General features: G+C 47.1%; 1 protein-coding gene across 2 annotated transcripts in view; it reads left to right on the top strand.

The window, feature by feature from the left end:
• The window catches only part of LOC126522082 (uncharacterized), a 33,954-nt gene that overhangs the window by 12,493 nt on the left and 1,506 nt on the right, over positions 1 to 19,955 (top strand). For both annotated transcript variants that reach the window (XM_072288697.1, XM_055066153.2), the window contains exons 4-9: positions 1,500 to 1,739; positions 8,515 to 8,637; positions 11,214 to 11,324; positions 12,222 to 12,356; positions 15,015 to 15,134; positions 15,919 to 16,041. In XM_072288697.1, coding sequence (XP_072144798.1) covers positions 1,500 to 1,739; positions 8,515 to 8,637; positions 11,214 to 11,324; positions 12,222 to 12,356; positions 15,015 to 15,134; positions 15,919 to 16,041 — 852 coding nt within the window. The remainder of the gene's footprint in view (positions 1 to 1,499; positions 1,740 to 8,514; positions 8,638 to 11,213; positions 11,325 to 12,221; positions 12,357 to 15,014; positions 15,135 to 15,918; positions 16,042 to 19,955) is intronic.

Raw genomic sequence — 19,955 nt, 5'->3', positions numbered from 1 at the left:
GACGGGGACGAAGAATTCGGAACGGCAGAACCGCGCATCAGATCAGATTCACGACTCGCTCGATCGACTCTTGCCTGCAGAGCAGACAGGGACGCCCCCTCTTCGGCTAATGTTGCTGGCTCGATGAACGGATAGGGCCACGTGTTAGACTTCTTGGAAGGACGCGCGTGGTCAGAAGGGGCGATCTGGGTAACCCGTATGGTATAACGCCGCCCGAAAATCTTTATTCGGCTATCAGCTCAGACCGGCCGTGCGGTCGGAGCGCGTTCCTGGAGACCGGTTTCACGTGCGCGGCGGTGTAGGTGAACGCGGCCGAGATAGCACATGGGCGCCCGTTCATTGTGACCGCCAAACAAAACCTGACTTCGTTTGTGTTAGTACGGGTGTGTGCTTTCAGAGAGATTCGTTCGCGGATATAGAAACAAGTGCCAGTCCGATTGCCTAAGCACCGTTAGTAGCAGATTGGTGAAGGGAATTTTATTGCGTGTATAGACGCGTGTCGCGACAGGGATTTGTACCCATTCCCAAACTCTGTCTCTTTCTTTATTTTATTTTTTTTTAGACATACCCTGCGAGTATAAACGAGCAACCTGAAATGCCTTGCATTTCAGTGAGGCGCAGGACTAGATTTTTTTTTCCCTTCTTTCGCGTGTGTATTTGCGTCATTGTGGAATGTGCGTGCGTGTTATGTGAGAGAGGAGGTGACGTCAATTTCTCAACAGTGTGTTAGGATAGCCGATTCTGCCTTACTTCCCATTGGTCTGCAGTACGCCATTTGCTCCAAGGACGAAATACGCAAGCTACTCGGCAACGAAAGAACGCAGGTTCGACTTAGAGTCCACTATAGCTAAAACTATCCTTTGAACGTTTATCATCAAATGAGAAAGAGAAAGGTGTTTAATGAAAAGCAGAGAGATCGGCCGGAGGCGCTGTTTCTGGTCTGTGCTGCTAGAGAGAAAGGATGAGGATGAACAATATATATAAGGAAGCAAGAAGTTAATTGTGATGATGATGATGGTAATTAAGTACAGTGATATGCGTCCCTTACAAAGATTTATTTGAGTAAACTACAGAAAGTCTACACATTCTTTATATAAGATTGGTCCAAAGGCAGTCTATTTATAGTGACCTTACACTTTTTGTCGCATGTTTGACTATAGAATGTAGACGAAAACCTACAGACAATATATATAGACCAATTCGTAGACTCCGACGCACTTATGGCCTCACATATACGCGTACTATAGTATACACATTTATACCTTCAAACTACACATCCGTTTGAGTTGTACCTCCACACTTTCGCACGTTGCAAACAGGGTCGGGTCGTGAAAGGTTGCTTTCTCAGATAAAGAAAGAAAGAAAGAAAGAAAGAAAGAAAGAAAGAAAGAAAGAAAGAAAGAAAGAAAGAAAGAAAGAAAGAAAGAAAGACGGAACGCCACTCCCGAGCGTTGTTGCCTCACGTGCTTTCTCTCCGTGTGCCCGCGGCGCCAACGCAGAGGCCGTCTGCCGTCCGCGGCAGCTGTCGCTGTGCAACGACGTGCTGCCGTACAACTCGACGCTGCTGCCGAACCTGGTGGGCGACCGGGACCGCGTGTCCCTGGACCGGACGCTGCTCTTCTTCGCGCTCATGCTCAAGACCGAGTGCAACCCGAGGCTCAAGCAGCTGCTCTGCTCTCTGCTCGAGCCACCCTGCCGCGCTGGGAGGACGCTGCTGCCGTGTCGCAAGTTCTGCAAAGGTATTCCCGTCGTTGTCACATCCTCTGCCAAGAGAGAGAATAACTTTATTGAATTGGGGAAAGGGGCGTATGGGATTAGGAGCTTGATGAGTGGCGGCCCAAGTCCAGGGCTCCACTGGCTTCTGCCGCTATAGCCGAACGTGACCAAGAAGAGCCTTCTGCACCTTCGGGTCTGAGCTGGCGAGTTGTGCCTCCCATTGCTCCAGTGTGTTGGTTAGATTATACCTAACTAAGTAGGCATTCAAATTCGGCGGACGATTTTGGCATCCCCATGAGGTGTGGTACAAAGACGGTGGCCTCTACCGAACCTGGCCATGCACATGCGCGAGAGCATATTCTCTACGGTTTTACTCGTGGAGGAAAACCAACCAAGTCAACGTTGAACGAGCACCGTGTTATCACTCTGATGCATCGGAGTATACATTCAAGCGGAGCAGAGCCCTCGAAATGTGCTCGGGCACGCGCATATGCCAATCTTAACAAATGCACAGTCTTTATTTGAAACGCGACATAACATATATGACTGAAGTTGTAATGCTTGTGTGTTCATTTGCTTCGAGTGTGTCCTAAGTTGCGTTTCAACGTTCTTCTGTATGTCTCACCAAGGAGGCCGAATTTTTCTACGCTCAGCTTATGTAGTAATTGCATGTGTTTTTCGTAACTTCTTTCCTTTATTTCTTTTTTTGCGGAATTCAGTTGAAATCTGGTTAAAACTCGCCTAAACCTGTTGAAACCTATTGTACACTTCTTGGACATAGTAGTTGTATACTAGTCACATGTCTGATTCCACTGTGTGTCTCCTGTTTAAGGGCTTCATCGCCGCACGATTCCAGCGAAAATATTACAGAAAGCTTAGAGGATTGATGGTACGAGAGAGGTATGTAGAACATACGCAATATAATAATATAACATAACAGAACGTTATTTATTACTTTTATATATCTGTGTAAACACAATAGTAAGTACATCGCACTGCCACCATGCGCTTGCTAGCTAGCGTAAAAGGTGTAGCCTATCCTCCATTCCGACCAGCTTTAATGCAGGTTTACACATCACCGCCGTCTGTTCGGGCCTCCGCCTAAGTTTTGCTTCACATTGAGGTATGATGTACAAATCAAATAGGGGTGAACGTGAATTATCACCGTGAATTGCCAAACGCGAATTGCCACGAAGCTTCACCAGAAAGTTGCAACACGAAGCATTGTGTTTGTTAACTGCAAACAGTCCATTTGTTCTCGCAGTGTATTAGTGCATAAGAGAAATTAATTCATTATCGGTTCCACAGATGCAAAAAAAAATTTGTCGTTTATCGTTCAAGCAGAGTGATGAATATGACGTGCAATAGGACGCGAGACGCTCTTTCCTGTCCTGTTCGTTTACATCGTTCCTCGTCTTATTACACCAATGACAAGAGTCACGTGACTGTTTACTTCTCACTGTAGAGAGAGCATGAAACGGGCGAACCCACAGGTTGCTAGTGGGGGGCTTCAAATGCTTCAACTTTTGCATTAGGTTCAATCGTCTGACTCTTTCCGATAAAAATATTGAATAATTTTCACATTTACCCTCTAACTACTTCACCGAGTCATATTGATGCGTGTAATTCTGTGGGAAAAGCAATCCCGTGGAAATCGCTTAATTGTTGAACTTCCATTTTTTTAAAGGAATTTCGAATTCGTGATACGGAACATCTTGCCACCATCGACAGAGTGTAATAATGAAGCCTATATACCACCGGCAAAGTTATTTTTCCCCTGTTTTTATTTTTATTTTCTTCTTTTAATCCCCCCCTCTCTCTCTCTTCAGATGCCTCCGTAAGAACAGACGCGACTATCGACCTCCAATAATACACTTCCCAGAGAAGGGAAGTGATCAAAACGCACGTAATTCGACCACTGCCTTGTCGGCTGTCCGAGACACTAATACGAACGCGCAGTTTAATCGAGCTAGGTCGACCCGCGGAGTCATTTCCTTCAGCGAGAGTGCCATGGGAATCGGTCCACACGGCGCGTTCCTACGCGAGCGTCCTCCTGGACTACTTTCGGCCGCGCAGGAACGTTCCCTGCCTCCTGTGCAGGGGCGCAGTAGCCTCTTTTCCAAGGTGGGGTCAACAGAGCAATCGTGGAACGACGCGAGAGGAGCGATGAAGTTAAAGACGACCCGGAGGGAACGCGAAGTTTATGGCGCAACGATCGCAAATAGCGTGGTGGATCGCGGACGGAAAGAGACTTGCCGGACACGCGACAGGCGGAAAGTGTCCGTCTCCCTCCCTCCTTTCTTTCTTTTTTTTTCCCCCATCCTGATTTTCCCCCTCCACCTCTTTACGCTTCATCGTGCGTCCGGGAATGAACCGAGTGGACAAGTAAATAGGCCTTGCTTATATAGGGCGGTCCGAATACAATATCTGTGCAAGATTTGTGTGCTTCTTTAGCCGGTGCATAGTTCAAGCAGATTACTGCGCTTCTGGTGTCGCCTTCTCCTCTCGTGTCGCCCTCTACGTATTGCGCTGTTAACTCCAGGATGGAAAACCAACAAGCTTAAGCTGCTGTACTAGCCAATTATGTTGTTCTAGGATAGGTTCTTTTTGCATAGATTGTGCAAGAGGCGAGAGAGGCGACGACAAGGAAAAAATATACTGTGCACAAAAAAGAAAAACGAAGAAGAAGAATGACCGAGCTGTAAGATTGCCTCCCCACCCATCAACAAGCATTACTGCTAATATTAAATATGGCTAATCAGTTCTGCGGAATTACGCAAGGTGCAGAAAGGTTCATGAAGAGGAAATTTGTCATCCATCGAATGTAGCACGAAGCTACAAAGAAAATCAAAGCGGTTTCCTCAGAAAGAAAAGCTTCGCAGTTCAGGAAAAATCTGTGCTTCAATGCGTGCACTGAATTCGGGATCATGAAAACTTCGAGCAATGCAGTATGTCGAATAAAGCGATTTCGTTATAAAGAGGTATCAGTGTGTTTGTATAAGCTGGTTGGCGTTTCTCAACCGGATAGCGACAATCGCACCCGTTGTTTTGTTCTGTTTCTCTCTCTCTTTCTCTTTGCTCTTATTCTTCGTTTCAAAACGCACAAAATGTGTCATAAGGCCTACCGGCCGGGTACACAAAATTATGTACAGCCGACGATATACAATGAAACAAACTTGCCTAACAGGACTGAACACGATCGTTTGTGACGTGACCTTCGAGAAGACCGAGTAGCGCGATGACCTTCTCGATACGGAGGTGCCGTCCAGCGACACACGACAATACATAGCTTGCACAATCCGTCCAAAGCGTAACGCTTCTTCCACCTTTCGCCGACTGTCAGTTTGCAGCTGTAGTGCTGCAACGCTCAACGCAACGCTCAACCGCATCGCTCAGCGTTAAAGTCGGCGTAAGCGAGTAGGACGATAGGTTAGCTGGTTTTCCGTCGACGTGACGAACACGTACTACACGCGGTTACATAGAGCTACCGTGAGGATGGCAGATCACGAAGACGGGCTGCTACCAAGACATAGTGCAGATTTAATCTTGAACGTCTAGCGTAGGTGTGCAAACAAACGCATTCAGAAAGAAACGAAAGCCAACGCAGCTTGGGTCTTGTGGGTGAAGTGTATAAGGTCAGGGGTAGAGATTCGTGTCTGCCGCAAACAAAGTGCGACACCATTTTATGTCTTGTACCGCTCCTTACTTCTAGCTCTCCCGCATAACCTCCAACCTCCCTCTCTCTTCCTCCATGTCTCTTGGTTAGCACAGTTCCAACAGGCACACCCATCGATGCGCTTTGGGCGGAACATTCGACCCGCGTTCGCCGGGCGGCTGCATGACGGTGAACCAGTGGGGACACCGCTCTTCTTTCTACATTCTCTCCGCTTCGACCGCCGCGGGTCGTCGCTGCCGTCGTCGTTGTCGTCTCGAGAAATAATCGTTTTCGAATTCCGCGTCGCAATCGATCGCCCAGCGGACGCCGTTCCAATGGCCCCCTTCCGAAACCGCCGAAGCCCCAAATAGTAGTCCGCTCCGGCAATATCGTGCAGCGTTCCGAAAGCTAGACGTCGAATCACTCAATAAAGATGGCGGCCGCGCGGCGATCAGCGCTCGGAGAGACGGGAACGCGTGCGCTTAAAACAGCGCCACATGTTGCGCCTTTCTTTATATATATATATATATATATATATATATATATATATATATAACCTGCTACTTTGCATTAGGGAAAGAAAAGGGTACTAAAAGAGAGGGAGAGAGAGAGAGTTGATGGCGAGGACGAAAATGGTGGTGAATTAACTCGAACAGCGAAGACTTTTCACAGTTTCAAATCCACACCGCTCTCGTGCAACTGTTGTGTCCATTGTGTCAACGCTTGGCTTTGCTCGCAGCAAATCGCGGACATATGCCCAAGACGAGGTGTTCTGTAAGTCTTGGGTACACCGCACTCGATCGCAGTCCGGACATTCTGCCCGGCCGATAAGCCGTATAGGTAAGCGCCGAGTGAACGCCACACTTAGTCGTAACCTGTGCAGCAAGGCAATCAAGGCTCGCACATTCAGACTGTTCGTTCGTAATCCAGAAGCACAATCTGAAATGGACGATTGCACTTAGGACTGCAGTGCTCAATTTCAAGTTACGTTCACAGGCGGAGATGATTGTAGCTTTGGAGAGTACACACATACATGCGGCATTCTTAAACACACACACCCACACACATACACACACACACACAGACACACACACAGAGGGAGACGGAATGCTGGAACCCATTTTACAACGGTTCTATAGTGTGCAACCTTGGGATATGAGCTAAGGAGTTAAAGTTTAACCCAAGGAGTTAAAGCACACAGGCACACGCACGCTCACAAATCCTAACGTCCACGATTACAGCAACGGCCGCCACGGCACCGTGCCAACGAGCAACACTTCTCACGTGCCAACAGCTTCGTGAGTATCGAGCTATAGCATTCACAACGCTGTCGTGTTTTAGCGATGCGGAGAGCGCCTCTTACGTCGCTGTGTGTCCGGCGCACGCCGGCGGACGACCTCGATAACCACGGAGGACGCTGCGTACGTAATGAACGGGTTACGTACTCCGGGCCGCGGGCTAGCGGTGCCCGCTGGGGCGTCCGCTCGCGCTGACTGACTGATTCGCGGCGGCTGGAAACAGCCTCCCCACGCCTCCGGCTTCGATGCGTTTTCCTTCGCGACGGGTCGTTCCCGCGAAAAAACGCTAATCCGCTCGGTGCGCGAGCAGCAATTAGACCGACGTGCGCTGCTGCCCGCGCGCTTCTGAGACGTGCGCTCGCAGTGCGGAGCAGGAAGTTCCCACGCATCAACTCGGCTATCGAAGAGGAACCGAATTAATGCTTCGGTTGAATGATCCTCAGCGTGGAAACCATACCGTGTTCAGTACAGTGCCTCCTCTATTAACCACGTCTCTATGGTACTCTCGAAAAATAAAGGAAGACGCGGAGAGGCGCTCATTTGCGAGCTGAGGCAGAGGTTGGCCTCGAGCTGATTGCTTCCACAGCCAACGATCCATAGCGCTGTTGTTTGGAGCTGGGAGCAACGGAAAGAGGGAGAGAATAAAAAGTATTATATGGGTGGCGCGGAGGTGCGACAAAACATGTCAGCAAATGGCCGATGGGCGCATGTAGACGATCGCTTCCAGACTACCGTAAAACTCTGCATACAATATATAGGAAGTGTACTTCGAGCTATTCAAGCGCTAAATTTGCTTCTCGTGTTAGGTACGGGTGGCAAAGTTCTCGTTTTTCTTGAATGACCAAGAACCAGGTGAATTCGTTAGCGCTTTATATGACGAAAAAAAAAAAAAAATTCTGCTTCGCATCGTTAGAATGATCACTTGCATTATATGCGGTTTCATGTATAATATGCGAGATATTGTACTAAGTAAAAGCCTCGATGAACTTGAAGTCGAATTTCGGTTCTAATAAGATCTCAGTGAAACCTGTTCTGGCAGCAGCTTAACGTCAATATAGGCTAAAGAAATACTAAATAAATCCGAAACTCCGTCCAGGCATTGTCACTGTAGAGAAGCGACATGTACATTTCTAGCATTTAACAGTGAAACTTGAGGCAAAGGGCAGAGACGGCGAGGCACACAGCGCTGGATTTCAACAAAGATTTACTTGAAAAAGGGAGGCGCGCTTAAACGCGAAAAAATACAGTGACAAAGAACGACAAGATACAGTGGGGCGGGGAAAGTGAGAACAGGAAAGGACAGGGCATAAATCTTTGTTGGAAGTCAGCACTGTATGGCTCTAATAACTGTTCTTTAAGTTGCGCTGATCTGCTAAATATGCCCTACCAAACAATCCCAAACCGAAGATTTTTAGTGACATGAACATTATTTTGTTGGAAACCCTGTATATCCGTCTCTTAGATGGCGTTTTAAAAAGGTTTTCGGGGCTTATAGTTTACCTTTCTTAGACTTACTGTGTAGAGGTCGTCATTATTAGTCCTCTTGGAGAACAAGATTGTTTTTGTATTTGCACAAACGATTTTATAGCTGGAGCACCAAAGGAAGACTCTGGAACTAACGGTGATAGAGAGCCTCTAGAAACATGCCCCTGCAGTAATCTACCTACCTACACAGCAATATCTGTCGACCTGGCAGCAGTCTGTCAGGTCTCGTCTGTGGCAATGACGAGAGAGTTGTGGAGTAATTTACCGGGCTAAGAGGGCTGACTCAGCGGTCTTCTTTGCAAATTAAGTTATAGTGTGTAGATGGCCTCTCAACAGCTCGTGCGGCGTCGCTATGCGCAGTGGCGACGGAAAACTGCCAGAAGCTGATCCCAGCGACGCTGGCACTGTCTCGAGTGTTCGACTGCCGCCGCTACCCGGACTCGGACAGCCCGGGAGTTTGCCTCAACCTGGCCAGAAGTGCCTGTGAGTATTTAGCGTACATATGGCCTACTTATAACACGTCCTCGAAGGTGTGCAACATGTATATGACATAATGGTACGTCGTCAGTGAACACACGGAGAATGTCTAATTGGTTGTGGCTAACAGGTAGGCGCGTATGGAATGATACGTCAGCTCATACCAAGATGAATATCGCGGAGTTGGACAGTTTGGGAAACGCATATAGCCAGGGCGGAAGGAAACGATGACTAGGAGAGAGCACGACGGCAGGCAGCTGGCCTCGGCAGGCAACCTCCTCTAACCCCCCCCCCCTTTTTTTCCTCTTGGGGCCCACCTGCTCGTTGAATCTTGGGGTATAGGCCCTACGTGATTGCCGTGCTTTTCAAGACTCGTCCAAATCGGCCCTCGCCAGCCACCTACGCTCCCAATACTATCCGCGAGCTCGGCGGCTAGAAATTACCGCGTGCCTATCACGTGGTGAAGGCGTATTGCTAATTAGTAAAGGGCGCGAATATTCGGAACTTTCGAATAACGAATCGAACAGTCACTATTCGTAAATGCAAACACTTCGTGGAACACTTTTCGAATATTTCAAAGCGCGCCGAATTGAACATAAAATTGGAGCAAAAGTACGGTAAATTTTCACCCCCGCGGGCGCAGTATATAGACATAAAACAGAACTTGCTTAGTGGAGCAGGATACGTCGCGTAGGTAGCCGTACTTTACGTGCTATACAGCGATCATTCGCACTCTCTGAAGAGTCCTGTGCACGCGAAGAAACTACTTGTTTGCTTTTAATGCTCCATTTGTGCTTTTAATAAAGAACGCTTCACTACGTAACCACAGAAACTTGCCAACTCTGAGAATATCAGGATGCGAACGTCGTTTTATATTAGTTTTCAAAGCGGTTGTTCACTATACAGAAACTATTCGATTCGCTTCTGGCACTATTCGATTCGTATTCGATTCGGCCTCAAAATAATTATTTGCACACCCCTACTAATTGGAGATATATTGGCAAGGTCCTTGTCCTGAAGTTGATTTGTAATAGGTTTTTTTTCACTATTAATCTAGCGGGGCCGTTTAGTTACAACGTAAAAAAGAAAGCAAAAGAACATAAGGTTCACTAAAACGTATCTTGCCCCCTTTCACCGTATACCCGCAATAGTTAAATGCGAGTCGACCTATAACGCTACCTATGCGGCAACGCGCTTTTATACAAATTTGAAGCAAACATGCAAGACGACCCGGATGACCTCACTTTGTATATATACGTCCATATACTTCTCTACAAGAGAGGTCAGGTTATGGCGAATGATGGATGCCGGCGGTTATATGTTCAGGCCTCTCTACACCCCACGGCACTTGCAGGACTGGGAACAAGGCAGTGCAACCGGATAACACAATATAACATATGACACGCTCGTTAACGTGCTCGCCTTTGTGCTGAGCGGTGAAAAGGTATGCTCGCAGGCCGAAGCAGCGGCAGTCAAGCCACTCCAACATTGATGTTGGACTAACAGCAACTAACAGAAACTGTGATAACACAACGATCCGACTAAAGTCGCATTCCGAAAAGATTCTTCCTAACCGCAGCTGCACTATAGTTGGTAATCGCCGTCTCCGGCGGTCACGTTTCGAATGGACAGCGAAACGACCATATTCGCTGATAATTTACAGGAAATCAATCGATCAATCAAGAGATTACAGGGCGATAATATTATTGATTATGATCACAGGTCACCACAATCGTTCGGCCCGCAAGGTGCTAAAGGTATAACAGACAGGCTCACACTGTTTTTTGTTTTTTTCTCGCTGCAGATGTGTCTGTTCGATCTTCTTTTTTTCTTTTTATTTCGGAAGAGAACTTGCCAGGGCAGCCGACTTCCAGATGCTGAAGCAGCGCTTGGGACGAGCACATAAGAAGGAAACACGATCGACACTCCGGCGCTGTGCCGCGCAATCTTTTCGCGCCCTTGTCCCAATTAAACGCTATTCAAGTGGCAGAACTGAACAAGCCCAACACAATGCGTTAGCAACTTATTTATTTACAAATACTGCTGTCTCAGATTTGAGACATAGCAGTAGTGGGTAAGTACATCAAGACGACATACAACCAACATATCACATGTAAACGAACTTCGTCTACAAAACTCTCATGTGGCAATTCTCGGAGTATGTAGGTTATTCCACAATTCAATGGTAAATGGCAAGAAAGAAAATTTGAAGCTATCTAAGTGAGCTCGAAAGGGAACAATAGTCAAAGGATTGGCTCTTCGTGTTACACGTGCCGAGGAGCTAAAAAATGTCACAGGTACGTCGACAATGACAGAAGCATGTACACTTTTGTGCAACATTTTAATCCTTTCACACGTGCGCCTATGTGCCAACGGCTCAAGCGATAGCTTTAGCAATTCTATTGGCATTTTCGCAAATCGTCAATCATTTTTTCACCGCAGCTGCTTGGCCAGCTAACGTGTAAGTCTGCGCAATTAACGCTGTTCTAATGACATCTGCATGCCCGCAATGTCGCACGCAAAACGAGCGCGACTCGATCGATTCCGCGACATGACCTGTGCTTGGTGCTCGACCGCACCAGCGTGCATGCGCCAGGAACACCAGTGTCCTGACCTGACGTGCATCCCGAAGCAGTGGCGGTGCGACGGCGTCCGGGACTGCCCGCTGGCCGCCGACGAGGCAAACTGCACCGGTACGTGTTGGCACCAGTTACTGCGAGCTTGTATACAGCCAGGGTGAGCAGCGCACGCTTACTGCAATTATCTGACCTCCACTGCAGTGATGCCCGGGGTAATGTGGTGCGCCTACAAGGCCATATATACACTTTTGTAACATAATAATGCCGACTCCAGAAGTATAGTAGATGCTCTCCTACCACCACCCGTCGTAACCGTCTTGGTTTTTGAGGTACTGAGGTACAAAAAGTTACATCGTGTTCCAACGGGAACACAAGCGCTCAGAACGTCTCGGACAGCGCTGTCGCCAGCTCCCCAGCTGGACTCGATGGTGCTGCCGAGACCGACGCGGGAATTCTCCAGAGCACTTTTCGAGCTGTTCGAGCCCTCAATTCCCACTGGAAAGCGCGAATAGGGCATGTATACTTACAGTACTGTGTACGTATCAGTAGTCGCGCGCTCGCACGCGAAAGGCATATGCTCTTGTAAACAATTGAGTAAAGACAAATCCATCAAGTGGGAGTAACTGCTTCCTTCATGCATGAATACTTGACTCCGTTTCCGAGTGTCCTCTTACTCCCCGCTCGCGTAAGTTTACTCTGCCTGCGCCCAAACGCACTCCCTTAATTAAAGGAGTACGCGATTACTCTCGGGTAAAGGAGTAAACTACGGAACACGCAATTACTCCCGCACAAAGGTGCTGCCAGCACTTCCTTTCTTGTGGCGTATACATGACGGTGGGTGCGGCGCGGACGATGTGCCAAATGGAAATGTTTCATAGATGCCGGAATTGGCACAAATTACGTTTATTCGGGATAGGCAGAACACGATTACCGATAATTTGAGTGTGCCGCGCCATGATTTGGATCGGAAAAAGAGGACCGGTGATAACTGTATCCCACGGCGGCCGCCAGGCCGGGGCGCGTCGAAGGTCTGCAGTCACGAGGAGTTCCGCTGCGACTACCGCTGCATCCCCAACACGTGGCGCTGCGACGGTGAACCGGACTGCCAGGATGCCGCCGACGAGAGGCACTGCCCACCGAAGCCAGGTGAGCCCCGTCAGCTCTCTTCCGTACGTAAACCAGCACCGGTGCTGGCATCAAGTCTGCAACCTCTCTCGCCAAAGGTGTAGTCCACTTAGCGCGTATGACACAGGCTTTCCTTTTTTTAGTTGCACAACATTTTTAAAAATTGCATGTGGCAAATAGCACGATTCTAACCCTTGATCTGAATTACTCGATGAGGCGGCCATTGCTTCTACAAGGAATCAAAATGATTAATTGCATAATTAGCATGATTACGCTAGTTAACATTCTAATTAATAACTTTACGGCACATATTTACATCTTCGAATTGTAGCCGGTCAGTTCGCAAAGCATATCCACCTGGAACGAATTCTCAGAACTCCACCAGTTTCCGAGGTATTAATTTTCAAAGTGTCCGACGAAATGCATTGGCGTTCCAGATACTTCTGTGCTTCAATGCATAAAACAGCGTTTTCCCTAAAAGGTAAATAGAACAGCGCATCTTTACCGCGACTTTAACGGCCCGTATCTCGAAACCAGTGCCATCCTCAGAATTAGTTTGAAGTCGCTATATATGCCTTGCAAACCCACTAGCTACAATTCGTACATTGAAATAGTACGTGCTGTAAAGAAATTATTAGATAGTTAATTAGCCTAACCACGTTAATTATTCATTTAGGCATCGTGTTGGGCTCCGAAAGCTCGCTTTCGGAGCCCAATACATACGAGCCCCTTCTTTCTGGATCGCAGCAGCGCTTCTGTGGCCTTCTGCAGCTGTGAAGTGCGAGACCATTGCATGATCCCAAGATCTGACACAGCGATGATAATTTTCGTTACGTTGGCGGCTGCTCCTCCGAGTCTTCTTGTCCCCTTTGCTTTTTACTCAGTGCAGTGTACGTCCTGTTTTACACTGTAATAAATAAATGTGAAAAAAGAACGAAAATTTATGTAAAATTTTTATTGTACTAGAGTAATCTTTTAATGGAAGAAACATGTTATTTCATTTTAAGAAATGACTCTTCTGTTAATGGTCAAACACAAAATTTTTCTTGATTTAAGCAGAAATTGGTCCGCTACGTCAAAGTGGAAAAAGGCTGTTAACAATACTGCGAGCAAAATGAGAGTTGTTCGTCTATGTACTATGATCAGTTAACATTTGTGTGCAGTTTCACCAGCCACGCAAGTATAGACAGACAAATCTCGCATGAGCGAGCCAATTGCTCTATAGTTTCGGAATAAGATACAGCTGCAATCAGGGCGAATTCACGCCGCTCGGAGCATGGCTATAGAAACTTGTGGAGTGCATGTGTCGCTGTCACGTACATAGTACCAGGTGTCTTGGAGCCATTTGTCTTGCCAAGTGGTCACATCTCATATGTTTTACATCGCGTATGTGCTTATCTGTACATGTATATTCAGGTATAACCACCATCCCAATAATTTACTCTCTAGTACTTCATGAAACCTGCAGTCATATGTGGGGAGTAATATTGCTCCCTTAATGGAATAAACTGAGTTACGATTCTTTTCTGTAATGTTACAGAAAAAGAAGAATGAACAGATTATTTTGGTTAAATCACAGAAAAACAAATCGCAGAAAAACAGTGTACCACGTGTCTTGCGTGTGGTCTTGGACTTTATAAAGAACAAAAAATCAGTTCATCAAACTGTAATGAGTTCTTTCGAAACTCTTCATTAACGTGGCGCGAAACAAAGTTGCTATTACTTCCGGAACTAAGGCTAAACTTCGGCTAGTTGAATTTCGCACTGTCATCACGTACTTCAATGTATGTTCTCGTATCTTTGCTGTTTTAGAGCAGGAAACAGTCCTAGGAGATTTGTAGAATGAGCTTGCTGCTCTTTTAGAATGCAATGTAGTCCTTCTTACCAATAAACGATTACCAACCTAAACAGGCCCAATTACCGTTGCAGCGATAGACTGCTGATCACAACTTACATATATGTAATTATATTATACGCACATGGCAATGTATGTAATATATGTTCGTGCTGTCATGTCAGCGGTGTGTTTGATTCTTGCGACATCCTTGAATATGTCCGCCGTTGCCTCTGCAAAGCCCCTCCCGAAAATAATTCCCGGTTGCGGCCCTGAACCTAACAATTCAGTAGCACCAGCTCCGCCCGCAAAATCTCATATGCACCATGCTTGCTGTCCCTTCGTGCTACAAAACGAAGTTCCCCGACAGACGCCAACATTGAAATTTCACCTCCGCCGCGACGTCCCGTAAATGAGACAATTTGATTGGTTGGCGCACCTATTCCATACATGTTCTTCTGGAGTTGGACAACGGTGGTGTAACTGCCACTGCATTTTGTGGTTGTCACCGGTCTGCGCTGACGCCGTCAGAATTCCGACGACGCCCGCTGCTGCGCGAGAAGCGCAGGGCGGCGTCACCATCATTTCGCGAATTTCGACGGGTGCGAAATGCAAACACCCGTGTACTTAGATTTAGGTGCACGAAGAACCGAAGGTGGTCGAAATAAATCCGGAGTTCCCCCACTACGGCGTGTTTCATAATCAGATCGTTGTTTTTGCACGTAAAGCCCCAGAATTGAATCAATCTATATATATATATATCTTCGGCGCCCCTTTAACACAGAACTCCGGCAAAACGGCGTAGCGAGAACAGACTCACACTCGGGGCTTTCTGTGCTTTGCAGTGTGCGGCACGGGCCGGTTCCAGTGCCGGGACGGGTCCGGATGCTTCCCGCAGCGCTGGGTGTGCGACGGAAAAGCCGAATGCCGGGACGGCAGCGACGAGCAGGACTGCGCCAACAGGAGTGAGTATAATACGTATACATGCGCAAACAAGGATTTCAAACATCGTTGTAACCAGTGCTTAAAGTCAGGAGAAAGGAGGGGGGTGGCGATTAGCGACACCACCTAAAGAATTCCGTGTAATCTTCCCGTGATGTCACAGATTTCTGGCAGCGCCACCCGGTGCCTGTTAACTGTATATATATATATATATATATATATATATATATATATATATATATATATATATATATATATATATATATATATATATATATAGAACACCACCACAATGAAAATACAGCTCGTAAACGTTCGCGCAGTGTTTATGCGGATGGGGGCGAAATGCGAAAACACCCGTGTACTTAGATTTAGGTGCACGTTAAAGAACCCCAGGTGGTCGAAATTTCCGGAGTCCCCCACTACGGCGTGCCTCATAATCAGAAAGTGGTTTTGGCACGTAAAACCCCATAATAATAAAAAAAAGTGTTTATGCGAACAAATGCTCAATATACACGAAAATACTGGGAAATTCGTGACGTACGTCTGGCTGACGTTATCAGTTACTCTGCGTTTCGGGCCCTAAATTCGAAACAGGAACGATTGGCCTTCATTTTCTGAGCAGCTAATCAGCGTCTTTCTGACGTGCAAGGGAGAGCTCAAAGCGACAGAAAGACGAGTAATGTGGCTACACTGATTTGATAAGTTCCTCTAGTGCGTCAGTAGTGTTTCACGCACAAAACGCGACTGGGATGGCGATCGCCGTAGTAGTCACATAATCATTGTCTCGCACCGCATCGATCGCAGAATGCACGGCCGGCGACTTCCGGTGCGACAACGGCATCTGCGTGCCCTCGCTGTGGCGCTGCGACGGACACAACGACTGCCGCGACGGGAGCGACGAGCGTCACTGCGGCACTTACGTCAAAGGTGCGCTCACCACTGGTCTTCTGCCACGCGTCGACGATGCTCGACATTTAGCGTAGCGTTGCCAGTTTTAGCATAGACTTACACCTTAATTAGCATATCGTTACCGTTCTGTATTTGTCGCAGTGAGAATATCTGGGTATGCCGTTTATTAGTGCGAAAGCATTACATGCCACATTACGCGAAAATCCGTCGGCGTATAGTGGGCGTGACCTAAAGATGGTACCGGAAAATGGTCGACGGCGAGAAGAGTGAAAACATGTAAAAAAATTTACGCCGTAGATTACGATACTCCCTACACTCTTAAGCAAAATGACACCCTTTTGCCACACAACACTAATCGTCATCCGTCTTGACCGCATTTCCTTTCTATAACGCGGCGAGCCCGGTACTTTCCAGTAACGAACGGCATGCGCGTTATCAGCATGACATCACGTTCCCGACAGGAAAGTAGCGGGCGCGGCGTTTTCAAGAAACGCAAGCAAGGCATATGACGGTTATTGTTGTGTGGCAGAGATACACCCCAAGGGGTGTAACTATGCCTACGCTCTTACTCTTAAAACAGTTGCACCCTTTGGAGTGTATTTTTGTCCCACAACAATAATCGTCATCTGTCTTGCCCGAGTTTCCTTTCTTTAACGCTGCGAGCCCGGTAGTTCCCAGTCACGAACGGCATGCGCGTTATCAGTGTGACGCAGCATTCGCGACTGGAAAGTAGCGAGCGTCGAATTTTCAAGAAAGGAAACGCAAGCGAGGCAGATGACGATTATCGTTGTGGGACAAATATGCACCCCAAAGAGTGCAATAGTTTTAAGAGTGTAAGAGTGGTGTAGTGCGAAGTATGAGCGCAACGTTATACGTGTTTCTATTTCGCGATATAACGAGGCAAAGAATTTGAGAGACGTGTACACTCTTAAGCAGAATTACACCCTTTTGCCGCACAAAAATACTCGTCATCTGTCTTGTCCATATTTCCTTTCTATAACGCGGCGAGCCCGGTACTTTCCAGTAACGAACGACATGCGCGTTATCAGCATGACAGAGCATTCTCGACAGGAAAGTAGCGAGCGCAGCGTTTTCTAGGAAGGAAACGCAAGCAAGACAGATGACGATTATTGCGTGGCACATATACACCCCAAAGGGTGTATATTTGCTTACACTCTTAGACAAAGTTACACCCTTTGAGGTGTATCTCTGACACGCAACAATAATCGTCATCTGCCTTGCTTGCGTTTCCTTTCTTGAAAACGCCACGCCCGCTATACTTTCCTGTCGGGAACGCTATGTCATGCTAATAACGCGCATGCCGTTCATTACTGGAAAGTACCAGGCTCGCCGCGTTAAAGAAAGGAAATGAGGACAAGACAGATCACGATTATTGTTGTGTGGCAAAGGGGTGTAATTTTGCTTAAGAGTGATGGCAGAGTCGGCAATCGTCGAAGATCTGCGGGTCAAGCGCGTCTGCTTTGATACGCGACTCGTCGAAAGTTCCAGTGTAATCGCTGGTGCCGCGTGGCTTCCAGAAAGTACTATACTCGCGGACAACTGTCTCTGGCTATGAAGGGAAAGCTACGGAGGCAAAGCGCGCACAAGTGAGTGTGCTTCTGAAAAGATTCCAGCGTTTTAAGCTATGTTGGTTTGGGCTGGGGAAACGAAAACAAACACATTATTAGCAACAGTTAAATAAGACAGAACACACCACTGAGTGTAAATGTTTGCTTATTTTGCGGCTTTTTCCTTCCGTGTCTGGACAAACGCGAAACCGTCGCACGCGAAAACTGCGTCAATTGAGCGTCTGTTCCGAGCAACGAAAAGCAGTCAAACGCTGCTAGACTATTTGGTGCTGGACTATTTGGAAAGCCACGAGCCCGTAGCTTTCCCTTCATAGCCACAGAAAGTTGTCCGCGAGTACAGCTGCATTACACCTTGCGTCCGTGGTGTAATGGACTACGTCACTGGATGCTGTTCTTTCCTTCAGTGATGGTAGTATCACAGGTGCCAACATTTTTACGTCATTAGGATTGAAGCCCGGCCACAACACAGTCAATTGGCTGAAAGGACTTGACCACAATTGACGATACTTTGCGGGCAGAGCACCACGGCAGCTCACAAAGAGGCAAGGCAAGCAAGACGACAGGCTGAAAAGCGACAGAATAACTTGGCTAACGAATACCAAGTTGGTGGCTACTAAAGAAATGAGTTGAACGATGTTTGTGGCAAAACATATATGATTTTCAGCTGTTTTCTTACTTGTATTTACAGCTGTTTTCAAACTCAATTTCTTAGAACGATGTGTTTTATTACATATTTAGCATTATTTCCTACGTCTTCCAGTAAACCAGTTAAATTTGTTTCCCTCATCTGTATAAGTGCAGACAACTACTGTGCTAGAATTGAAAATATGCACTGAACAGTTTTTGTTACAAATTTTGATATGTGCAAACAAAGCCATAACAGCAGGAACAATTTCACCAGACTAGTAATTTTAGTAACATTTTAGTAAGTCTAGTAAAGTTAAAGGAGCGCGAAATTTGGAATAAAATGATATGTGCGTTATGTGGATACCTCTTATAGTTACCAACAAAACGGTTCCTCAACATTGTCGAGAATGCATGGAAAATATATGGCCTACCTTGTGCCCTTAAGACTGCTTACGCGTGGGAATGCGAAAACACATTACAGTCCCCGTGATTAAACGTTTCTTTCCGGACGTTCCTTGTCCGCGCAAGCTCTCGCCTGTGTTCTCGCGAAGCCTGCAGGCAAGATCAAAAGGCGCAAGCCTCAACGTGCTCGCTTGCCCGCGAGTTCGTAACTCGAAGAAGCGCTCAGCGGCGTTCAACAGGATATTAATGCTTATTTGATACACTCATGACGTGGCGCCACCTACTACCTACTAGCTGCGCCCTCACGTGCTCAATAACGCACGCACTAGGCACACCTTTAGTCAACAGAACCGGGGAGCCGCCGGGGCGTCGGGGAAGAGCGCTCGTGTAGCACCCCGACTAAAACTTACCGCATTTTCTTTCCAAAGCCATTAATTTACTTTGTTTACAGGAACCTCCCCGGGAAATTTGACGTCAATCCGGGCATTTTCTGATGAGATTTTACTCATTGCGCCGTCGGCCATTTTTGGTACCATCTTTCGCTCCCGCCAACTATATACGCCGACCGATTTTCGCGTAATGGGGCATATACAGGGTGTCTACCAAGTTGGCGTTTCCACATTCCCCCGAGTTTTCCCTGTTCCTTCACCTTCCTCCTGGGAGACTGCGCTGACCAGCTTAGAGCCGCAAGAGCAGCGACGGCTGATCCGGCGGGCACGCGGAGTGGCGCGAGCCAATGGAGCCCTGAACTAAGGGCTTCACCCTACGAGGAAATCACCCCATCTCATTACAAATAAATGTTCTCTCTCTCTCCAGGTTTTCCCTGAGTGACGCAGAACTATGTTTTATGTCAAAACGGGCTGAAACCATGTCGCCCGATGCTGTCACTCTAGTAAGCATGTGATTTTTTTAGAACGACTTAATCGAGTTTGAATACCAAGCAGTAGTGTTTATTTTATTCAAAAATAGAATAGAAGGGAGGAGTTAGTAAAATGCACAGCAAATAGAATGTCTTCGAAAAAAATTACAAACCAAGTCGGACATTTTCAATTACGAATAAAAAGGAGATGCATACAGAAGCAAGTATGTTCGAATGTGAGCTATTTTTATCAACTGACAGCAAGCTCAGTGTTACGAGGCCCGAACATTGTCACAATTGAGATTCTCTCTAAAGTCAACCTAAACTGTCCTGACATACCCTCATACCGCGCACGACGCCTCAGTGTTGTGTTCCGCTGCTTTAGAGAATTTACTTTGGCTTGGATGGGGGACGCCTCATTTACTTTTGCGTTTGCTTCACCAAGGAACGTTTTT

The sequence above is a fragment of the Dermacentor andersoni genome, chromosome 6 (assembly GCF_023375885.2).
Source record: "Dermacentor andersoni chromosome 6, qqDerAnde1_hic_scaffold, whole genome shotgun sequence".
Taxonomy (NCBI): domain Eukaryota; kingdom Metazoa; phylum Arthropoda; class Arachnida; order Ixodida; family Ixodidae; genus Dermacentor; species Dermacentor andersoni.
The sequence above is the reverse complement of the archived record's forward strand: the minus strand, read 5'-3'. Positions and strand labels throughout refer to the sequence as shown.